The following is a 10,881-nucleotide window of genomic DNA, read 5'->3' as shown; positions in this document are numbered from 1 at the left end:
GAACTGGGCCTGGCTAGTCTAGTGAAGAGAAGGACCAGGGAAGACAGGATAGCAATCTTCCAATATTTGAGGGGCTGCCACAGAGAGGAGGGGGGTCTAGCTATTTTCCAAGTCCACACAAGGAATAATGGATGGAAAATGATCAAGGAGAGACTCAACCTGGAAATAAGGAGGAACTTTCTGACAGTGAGAACAATGAACCCATGGAACAGAAGTTGCCTTCGGAGGTTGTGGGAGCTTCATAGGCTGGAGGCTTTCAAGAAGAGACTGGGCTTCCATCTGTCAGAAACAGTGTAGGGTCTCCTTCTTGAGTAGGGGGGGTGGACTACATGACCTTATAAGGTCCCTTCCAACTCTGTTAAATTGGCTTCTTCATCTAAGAAGCTTCTTCAGCAATTCAGCTTCAGGATGAGAAGTGAAACGTTTTCAAGGGGGAACGGACGGATCCCAAGAAAGTCCAGTTGCCTTTTGAAAAGCTTTAATGGAAGATGATACGTTCAAGTTAAAAATAAAAGAAAAATTATAAAAGAAAAGCACCTTTGGGACCAATGGCTTGAAGCAACTGTCCTGGGTCTGCTGGCTCCTGATTGGTTTTATGACAAAGCCTGCGGGGCATCAGGTTCTGGCCGGAGGGGTGCAGCCCGGCCTCGGAGGGAGTGGGTGGGGGAGAGGCTGCCTGGCACCTGAGAAGAAAGGAAAAGTATCCTCCTAGGACTGAAGTATCGGAGGGAGCCCCAAAGGAGCACATATCTCTCCCCCTCCAGCCGTCGTGGCCCTGGACAGCGCTTGGGCAGGGGCACCACACAGGCAAATGGGAAGCAGTCCGCAAGCTGCCTCATCTTGCACGGAGGGGCGGGGTGGGTGGTAACGACAGCCAGCTAAAATGGGGAGCCTGTTTGGGGACCCTTCTCCCTTTATTGGCACTCTTAACTCTTGGCCTTGCTGGCCAAGGACTGACGAAAGCAAAGGGAAAGGCTTAAGCCAGGGGTCAGCAACCTGCGGCTTTGGAGCTGCATGTGGCTCTTTCATCCCTCTGCTGCGGCTCCCTGCCGGTCAAAATGCGCGTCACAACCTCCAATGTGCGACCTCCACTGGCACGCTATTTATTGAGCTTTTTGACCCTTGGCTGGCCGATATATGCGGTTTTACCTTTGTTTTACACGTGAAAAGAGCTTTGTGGCTCCCGGTGTTTTCTGTGGGAAATGGGTCCAAGTGGCTCTTTTGAGTGTTTAAGGTTGCCAACTCCTGGCTTAAGCAGTTGCCCAAGAATCCAAAGAAAGAGCCCCCAACCTGTCTGGGAGACAATGAGCTTCCAGAGGAGCCCCTCTCCATCCTTCAAGGGGGCAGAGCTCCTGCCCACTCCTCAGTCTTGTAAGTCACTTGCAAGGGGGGGGGGACCAGGTTTCAGGGCTGCGCTGCCCCCTAGTGGAGGAGACAGGTACTAACTGGAGAAGTCCACTGAAAACCAGTGGGTTGCTTCTGCCCAGGCGTTCCACCAGCCAGGCCTTTTCTCTGATCTCCTGGCTGCTGAGCTTGACACAGAGAAGGGCTTCTTTGGGGCAGGATTAGGGGCTGCAGGATTAGAGCACTCTCGGCTCCCTCCCTCCCAACCATGGAGCGCCTGGATGGCCCAAAACTACGGAGATGCCACCTGGCAATTCGTGGCATGCGGTTGCTCCCTCTCCAAAACCCCTGTGTTGGCTTAGGTCATGGGGTCCTAGAAGCCCGGGCTGTGACCTTTCCCCCCCCCCTTGAGGCAGAGCTTGGGAGAAGCTGTTGTGGCCCACCCGCAGCCAGTGGAAATGACAGCAGATTCAGACAGTGAGGTGGTTGGGGAGGAACCTGGGCCACTCCTGGAGTCTGGGGAAGGCTCTGATGAGGGCTCTGTGTAGGAGGCGGAGAGGGGGCCAGACCCGTATACCAGTTATCAGGTGCCTTCAGAATTGGAGATCAGTGGGGCAGAAGAACAGCTGGAGCCTGTTCCCAGTGTGCGCATGTGAAGGGATGAATGAAGGGAAAAGCTAAAGAACAGGGGTCGACTTGGGAGTAAGGACACAGATGGACGGTGAATGGCCCCTCCCAGAGGATATAAAAGGGGAGCGAAAGGGGAGTGGAGTTTGCAGGAGACCATTAGTTCACTTCATTGGTTCCTGACTCTCCGAGGCTCCTGGCCAAGTTCTGCAGATATTGGCCTGGCAGCTCTCCAAGCCAGATAAGGTCTGTGACTGTAAATCCTCCCTCCAAAGACTTTGCTGATTGTGAGCAGAATTCATAGTCAATTAATAAAAGGTTTTTTTGTCGGGTCGAGGAGTTTGCTTCAGGCTCTTGGGAAGCCTCGGTCAGAACAGAAGCTGGCAGGGCCAGCTAGGTACATGCCTGCTAAGGGCTTCCCTCCTGAACTCGTATGGCCGCTTGCTCGCTCTACATCTCCCAAAGGTGGACTACTAAGCACCCTGAGCCTATCTTCCCCTTGCCTGGGTAAGAGGCTGAATCCCAGCCGAGCATCCTGCAGCACCGCCCACAGCCCAGAGCTCTGTCCCTAGCCAGCACACATAAGCGGGGGTAAGGAGCATGGCGTCTTTGGTCTGGTGAGAGAGTGGCACATCTCGTTCAACAAGAAGAGTGCTTCTCTCAGTCCCTAGAGGGAAAAAAATTGGAAAAAGGCACACGGGCAGAACAAGGGGGAGAAGGGGCAGCTGGAGCGCTGGGCTAGCCCTCCTGGCCCCAATTGCGAGAGCGATCGGCATCCGTCTCTTCTGCGAGAGAACCCTGGGTCTGCCAGACGTGGCAGGCTTGGCAAAGGAGGCGGCTGCCAAGAGGGTAACACCCGTCCTCGGTGGGCTCCAGGGACAGCAAGACCTGACACTTCTACGGGCCAAAAGAAATGAGCGTCAGGTGGGCGGCCTCGACACACACACACACACACACACACCAGCAGTGCTCGCTCGCTTTGAAACCCTCATCCCCTTTGCCACAAAGGGTGGGGGAGCGGGGTTCCTTGGAGGTTGGGGCCAGTGGTGGGATTCAGCCCGTTCGGGCCCACTGGTTGTTAAATCGCTGGCTGGCCATGCCCCTTCTGGGAGTCCCCCACGCGCCGCATTTTGGCTCCCAGTTAAGTCCTACCAAGCCCAAAACGGGGCACAGAACAGTGGTGGAATTCAATTTTTTTTTAATACGGGTTCTGTGGGCGTGACTTGGTGGGCGTGGTGTGCCTTGGTGGGCGTGGCAGGGGAAGGATACTGCAAAATCTCCATTCCCACCCCGCTCTGGGGCCAGCCACAGGTGGCATTTGCCGGTTCTCCGAACTACTAAAAATTTCTGCTACCGGTTCTCCAGAACCTGACAGAATCTGCTGGATTTCACCCCTGGCGCAGGGGTGTGTGCCTCCTCCCCACTAACCTGTTTTTGCTTCCAGAGGGGCGCATGAAGCCGAGTGCTGCCTGTTGCACCCCCTGGCCACACCCACCATGGCGACGCCCACCCCACTTGTCATCAAGGTAGAGAACCGGTTGTTAAATTATTTGAATCCCACCACTGGTTGGTGGAGGGGGGGGGGGGGGAGGACATCTTCCCAGTCGCTGAAACACAGCTTGGAAGATTCTCCCTCCACAATTAGGAGTGGGAAAGAAAGGAGGGAAGCCGGCGTGATCTCCACAAGTCAGAGGTGCTTCACGGAAACGAGGTGAGGGGACAATGTTCGCTTCTATGCTCGGGCATCCTTCCACCGAAGCCCCCCCCCACACTTTCAGCCCTGGTCCCTAGACCCACCTCACACCGATAGCAGTCCTCGTGGAAGCTTCTGCCCAGACACTCGATCCGGTAGGCATCCCTCCCATCCTGCGGTATGATGGGCTCCTCACAGACCCCGCAGATGGAAGCAAACCTCCTGGAAGGCAGGGGGGGCGAGGTCGGTCATGCGGCAGCTCCCATTTTTAACTCTAGGGTGGGGCAGGGTTTCACCTGCCTTTCGTCAGGTGATGAAAGAACCCCCCTCCTTCCCACCCACCCGCAAAGGCAGAGTACCGTACCGGTAAAAGTCTGGAAGGCAAAGCACCCGCTGATCATCGTCCACAGCAAAGGCGTCGCTGCCGATCGTTTGGCTGCAGGCCACGCAGGTGAAGCATTCTGGGTGGTAGCCCTTTCCCACGGCCCATACGATCTCACTGAGGATGACGGCTTGGCAGGCATCGCATTTCTCCAGGGTCTTCTGGGGTGGGCAGAGTCAGCATGAGACCCAGGGAGGCAAGAGGCAGGCCCGATTCTCCTCCCAACCCCCTCCGTGTGCCCGGCTGGCCATTGCCTAGGCCCACGATGGCGAACCGGTGGCACGGAAAGCCCTCTCTGCGAACATGCCAGCTTTCTCCCCAGCCCAGCTCCACCTACGTACGTGCGCACACCAGTGGTGGGATTCAGCCGGATCACACCTATTCGGGAGAACCGGTTGTTAACTTTCTAAGCAGTTCGGAGAACCGGCGGTTGGAAGAAATCTCCTTTTGGTTTTTTTCCGCTTTGCAGGGCTAATCCCATAAGGAAAGCAGGAAGGAAACATTCTGGTGTTGTTTCTAGCCTCATCTCTATTGCCCTGCCTACAGAAACTGCCTCTCCGGTTAACCCTTATTACATTGTAACACCTAAGGCAAAGCAGCGCCCATCGGTGTGAGTCACGTTGAGTTGGCCACGCCCACATGGTCACATGACCACCGATACCCGCCTACGCAGCTGGTCATTAGGGCAGAGAACCGGTTGTTAAATTATTTGAATCCCACCACTGGCGCACGCCTCCCACTGGCCAGTTGGTCTTGGGATCTCTGCCACGCATGCCGCGGAGCACATGTGTGGGGGGATGCATGCACACATGCACAGGGGGAAGGACGCATGTGGGTGGGGTGCGTGTGCTCGCATTGCATTTTTGGCACGGCGGTGCTGCCCAAGGATTAGGGTTGGAGTAAACCCCCTGCACCAACCTGGAAGCAAAAACAGGGTGGGAGGGGAGCGCAATCGGGGGGGGGCGTCACACATGCATGCACGGGGGGGTCATGCGTGAATGCGTAGGGGTGGGGAGGAGGGAAAGGCGCACACGGGAGGGCGGGGGGTTGCACAGGGATTGCATTATGGTGCCGGCACGACAAAAAGGTTAGCCATCCCTGGCCTAGGCCTTACCTGATAGCAGGCTACACATAGCGGCCGGCCCTCTTTCTGATAATAGCTCTGTCCCGCAAGGCTGCTGTGACACTCCCGGCAGGTGAAGCATTTGACGTGGTACTGCTTCCTCATGGCCTCCAATGCAGGAGCATCGGGCGGGATGCCCTTGTGGCAGAAAGCGCAGATACCTGGGAAACGAATCAGGGCGGACCTGATAGGGTGGTCAGCCAGGGTCCAGTCGCCTCCTTCTGGAAGCCAGAGACCTCTCGGTGGGGATGGGGAGCAGCTCCTCACCTGGCACTGCGGCCTCCTCCTCTTCCTCTGCCCGTCCATCTGTCCAGCCGAGAGTCTCTTCCACTTCAGAAGTCTGGAAAAGAGAAAAGAGAGTTTAACAGCCAATCGCTTCAGAAAGCAAAGTGGATTAGAGAAAGGAAACAAGAAAAGAAAGTAGGGAGAAGATATAGAACCCAGGCGATGCTCCTTTAAATGGAAAAGGTGGGGGGGGGGAGAAGGGGAAAACAGAAAAGAAAATATTAACTATATAAGGATATATACAATAGCGAGACACAAAGGGGGGGGGAAATATAATTAGGATACATTAGCAAAGATAAGGGAATTAGAAATGATGTCAAATTATATTTGCGTTGGTGGAAATACCATCCCAAGGAAACATCAACTGAGATTTGAAAGAGACACAACAATAGAAAAAGAAAGGGAGAGAGGAGAGAATGAGAGGAAGACAGGGGAAGGGAGAAAGAGGTAAGGAGAGGAGGATGGAAGGGAGAGAAAGAGAAGGAGAGAGGGTAGGAAGGGAAAAAGGAAGAGTAGGAGTAGGAGAAAGGGAAGGGAAGAAGGGAGGGGAAGGAGAGGAGGAAGGAAGGAAGGAGAGAAGGGAGGGAGGGAGAAAAGAAAGGGAAAATAATGTGGTGTTACAACAGAAGGAAGGGATGGTAAACAAAGCAACCCAAACTGTATATTATAACCTATTAAATGAAATAACAAATATATAAGAATGACGTATGTTAAGAAGAAGAATAATTATGTGAACGTATACTTAAAATTGGTAGGTAAGAGAAATTAAAAATTAAAAAAAAATCTGAAAAAAGGAAAGCAAAGTGGATTTCGCCGTCGGCCGAAAGAATAGGAGGCGCAGCAATGTAGCTATTGTAGGGCAAGAGCTGTGGAGAGGTTCATTAAAATAATTAAAATTCCTTCCCCTTCCAAAACTTCCTTGGTTTTTTTTGAGGCTGCATGGAGGCCGAGCCTCTCTCAAACGCCTCAAGGCCAGTTCTTCTCGCTTTTTTCATTTTAAAAAGCCAGGCAAAGTGTCTCTGGGTAGCGTGATTAAAAGAAAGGGTATTGCCAGGTGGCCATTACGTTACATTAAAAGTCGAGCCTGTGTTTTAATCCAGCTGCCTGCTTCTCTTGCTCGCCCCGTAAGACAGGGGTGTCCAATCTTGAGAACTTTAAGACTTGTGGACTTCACCTCCCAGAATTCCTCAAACAGCTCTGGGGAATTCTGGGAGTTGAAGTCCACAAGTCTTAAAGTTCCCGAGTTTCAACGCCCCTGCCATAAGGAAAGGCCCGAAAAGACGATTACCTGCAGGGAGGAAGGCAAGGCGACAGCTCCCGTCTGCAGATCGGGGCCCAAGGTCTCCACCCGGAGGGCAGCAGGCTGCAGAGACCCCAGGGAAGCCTCCACGGGCTGAGGAGAGTCAACAGGAGGCAGCAGGGTAGCAGAACCTGCAGGAGGGAAGGAGCGCAGAGGGATCTGGGTTTCGAGCCAGCCTGCCGTTCAATCAGATCAGGGGTTAGCAACCTGCGGCTCGGGAGCCACATGTGGCTCTTTCATCCCTCTGATGCGGCTCCCTGTCACCGGTCGGCTCTACAGTTGATAGGGCTTTCGATTAGGACAGGTAGAGGAAAAAGGACGCCATGCTAGGAGGAGACTCTATGGTGAGGGAACCGGACTTCCGATCGGTTCCACAATTCATAGGGCTTTCGGTTAGGACAGGTAGAGGAAAAAGGATGCCATGCTAGGAGGAGACTCAATGGTGAGGGAACCAGACTTCCGGTCGGCTCCACAATTGTTAGGGCTTTCGGTTAGGACAGGTAGAGGAAAAAGGATGCCGCGCTAGGAGGAGACTCTATGGTAGGAGAACCGGTCTTCCGATCAGCTCCAGAATTGAATGGGGGATTCCGGTTAGGACCTGTGTGGCTCTTTTGAGTGTTTAAGGTTGCCGACCCCTCAAGTGTCCGTCCCCCCCAGGGCCTCCAAGCCAGAGAAACCACAGGGCTGAGGGTTCCCACATCTGCTCCAGCTCTGAGCAGAGAGCCCATTTGGGGGGGTCGGGGCCAAAGGACGGCAGGGGCTCACCTGCACCGGGAGCGCCGCTGGGCCCCCTCTCCTCTTGATGAGGGACCGGCTTCTCGGTGGGAAGGAACAGCGGGGCCTTCGCAGGACCCCCGCAGCCCCTCCGGGGCGGCGCAAGGATGATGAAGATGGAAGAGACCATGCGCTTCTGCGTCTTGTCCGAGAGCATCCCCACCTGAGGGAAAGGGGAAGGATGGCAGGAAAGAGGCAGTTTCAGAGGGTCTCTCTCTCCCTCCAAGACCCCCCCCCCAATCCCAGCAGACAAAGCCGCAAAAGGGATCAATGGGAAACAGAAGGGAGCTTCATCCCTGGAAGCAATCTGAACTACCTGTCAATCACTACTTCAGCTTCAACCACGACAACACAAGCGCACACAATCGATACAAACTCAAGGCAAACCGCTCCAAACTCGATTGCAGAAAATACGACTTCAGCAACAAGAGTGGTCAACGCCCGGAATGCTCTACCTGACTCTGTGGTTTATTCCCCAAACCCCCAAAACTTTAACCTGAGACTGTCCACCGTGGACCTCACCCCATTCCTAAGAGGACTGTAAGGGGGTGTGTATAAACGCACCAACATGCCTACCGTCCCTGTCCTAATGTTCCCTTGTATTCGCATTCATTTTAGGTATTCCTATTCATGTCTCTACTTATATCTGTTGCCTAACTCATACTTGACGAAAATAAATAAATAAAATAAAAATAAAAATAAAGCTTTCAAGAAGAGACCAGACTGCCATCTGTCTTGAAATGATGTAGTAGGATCTCCAGCTTGGGCGGGGAGGGGGGGGTTAGACTAGATGACCTACAAGGTCCCTTCCAACTCTGTTAATCTGTTAAGTGGTGTAGGGTCTCCTGCTTGGGTGGGGTGGGGTGGGTTAGACTAGATGACCTACAAGGTCCCTTCGAACTCTGTTCATCTGTCACAATCAGGAGGTTGTGAGTTCGATCCTGGGTAGAGGCAGATGGAGGGTCTCCTGCTTGGGGAGGGGGTTGGACTAGATGACCTTCAAGGTCCCTTCCAACTCTGTTCATCTGTCATCTGTAATCAACGTTGCAAACTTGCCCACCCTCCTTTCCTCCTGTGCCCAGAGTTTGGGGGGGGGCTCCAAGAGGCAGGAAGACCCCTCCCGGAGAACAAGCGGGCCCCAAACTCCCACCTAGCACCCGGCCCCTCTCCCCAAAAGCCCCCTGCAGGAACAGGGCCACAGCGGCTTCCCCATTTTGGGACCCCAGGTTTAGGGGGGCCCGCGCGTTTCCTCTCCAGTTGTTCCGCGGGGCCAACGCTCTCCGCCAGACGGGACTTTTCGGGGAAGGGGATTCAAGCCACGGGGGGGTCTCCCTAGCCAGAAGCGCTGCCCGGCCACTCCGTCCTTTCTCCCAGGGGAAGCGGGGTGGCTTCCCCGGGAAAGGCTGCCCGGCGCATCTCGGGACAGGCAAAGTCCCGGGACGCAGAAGTCCAGGCAAAGCGGCGGATGGGAGGGGGGATCGATCCTACCTGGCCACCGCCCTGGACCTCACCTGAAAGCGGCCAGCGGAGGCGGGCGGATGCTTCTCCCTCCGCTCAGCACCTTCTGCCTGCCTGCCGGGGGTCGAGCAGCCGCGCCCCGCCTCGCCGCCGCCGCCGTGGCCGTAAAAGGCGAGGGGCGTCTGCGAAAAGCAGCGCTTTCCTCTACCTGCCCGGCCCTCCCCGCGCCCCGCCCATCACTGGAACTGGCCACGCCCTCCTTCCCTTCCCCCCCTCTTTCTTTGCAGGCCCCCTCTCGGCACTCTGTGCCCCCAAGCAGGATTTCCCCCGCCCCCCCAAAAAAACAGCTGGGTCGGTGGACCAAGCATCCTTGAGCTGGAGGCAACAGTTCCCATCATCCTGGACCTCTGGGGAGGCTTCACTTGCTGAGCTAGGGAGGGGGGTTGTTGGCTGGGGCCCCCTGGCTCAGTAGGGGGGACCGGATTCCCCACCCCACCTTCCCATCTTGGGGGAGGAGGGGACAGATGAACAGAATTGGAAGGGACCTTGTAGGTCATCTAGTCCACCACCACCCCAAGCAGGAGACCCTGCACCATTTAACAGATTAGCATAGTTGGAAGGGACCTTGAAGGTCATCTAGTCCAACCCGCTGCCCAAGCAGGAGTCCCTACACCATTTAACAGATTAACAGAGTTGGAAGGGACCGTGCAGGTCATCTAGTCCAACCCGCTGCCCAAGCAGGAGACCCTATACCATTGAACAGATCAACAGATGAACAGAGTTGGAAGGGGCCATGAAGGTCATCGAGTCCAACCCCTGCCCAAGCAGGAATTCCTACATCTGCCTCTACCTAGGATCGAACTCACAACTTCCTGATTGTGACAGATTAACAGAGTTGGAAGGGACCTTGGAGGCCATCTAGTCCAACCCTCCCCCCCACCCTGCCCAAGCAGGAGACCCTACACCATTTAACAGATTAACAGAGTTGGAAGGGACCTTGTAGGTCATCTAGTCTAACCCCCCCGCCCAAGCTGGAGATCCTACTACACCATTTCAAGACAGATGGCAGTCCGGTCTCTTCTTGAAAGCTTTTTTAATTTAATTTTATTTTATTTTTATAAAAAGTTTTTATTTTTAGACAGACATAGAGAAACAAGACATAAAACATAAAACCATCTTCCACTACATACAGTGTGTTTTTGTGCATCCTTTCCATCACTTACAATTTATATGAAATCACATATTATCAAATCGAATATGTTTGTATACATTATCATTATACCTCCTTTCTTTGACTATCACTATTATTCCTTCATTTTAAACGAGATATACTAGATATTGGGTTCATTTATATTGTAACAATTCATTACATCATCTTAAATCTACCCAATAATAATATATCTTTATGTTATATTCCGTATCATTCTATTATTCTTGTATTGATAACATTCTCTAGTGTCTTTCATTTCCATGGTTTTTATTAAACCTAAAAACTGATAAAATAAATCCCATGTCTTATAAAATTGTTTATCTTCATGTTCTCTAATTTCAAATGTCAATTTACTCATTTCAGCACATTCCATTATTTTCTGAATAACTTCCTCCTGCATTGGTATTTTCTCATTTTTCCAATTTTTAGCAAATACAATTCTAGCCGCCGTTAAAACATTTACAATCAGATATTTATTTATTTTTTAAAAAAATATTTATTTATTCTTGTAAAAATAAAATCATACAAACATAATTTTAAACATATTGCCGTCACAGCGCAAGAAATCATAGCGTTTAAGTAACCAAACTAAAGATTACCGTCCTAATGGTAGGCCTAATATTTAACACCAACATTTACACCATATGCAGCCCATCTATTCAGCGTACCTACTTCATCAATTCTT

General features: G+C 52.8%; 1 protein-coding gene across 2 annotated transcripts; it reads right to left on the bottom strand.

Moving 5' to 3' along the window:
* Window positions 1-461: 461 nt before the first annotated feature.
* On the bottom strand, window positions 462-9,156 carry FBLIM1 (filamin binding LIM protein 1). 2 transcript variants are annotated; one of them, XM_081954301.1, is made up of 8 exons: window positions 9,040-9,156; window positions 7,520-7,691; window positions 6,743-6,885; window positions 5,437-5,509; window positions 5,161-5,330; window positions 4,029-4,207; window positions 3,769-3,886; window positions 462-2,868 (listed from the first exon to the last, which is right to left on the bottom strand). In XM_081954301.1, exons 2-8 carry the CDS (start codon window positions 7,683-7,685, stop codon window positions 2,710-2,712), a joined length of 1,008 nt encoding a protein of 335 aa, XP_081810427.1. In that variant the 5' UTR covers window positions 7,686-7,691; window positions 9,040-9,156; the 3' UTR covers window positions 462-2,709. The 2 variants fall into 2 exon arrangements, with proteins under 2 accessions (XP_081810427.1, XP_081810428.1); XM_081954302.1 differs by having other exon boundaries at window positions 9,017-9,116.
* Between the last annotated feature and the right edge of the window lie 1,725 nt (window positions 9,157-10,881).

The sequence above is a fragment of the Natrix helvetica genome (genome assembly GCF_964273705.1).
Source record: "Natrix helvetica genome assembly, chromosome: 5".
NCBI classification, from domain to species: domain Eukaryota; kingdom Metazoa; phylum Chordata; class Lepidosauria; order Squamata; family Natricidae; genus Natrix; species Natrix helvetica.
This window is presented reverse-complemented; position numbering and strand designations above follow the sequence as displayed.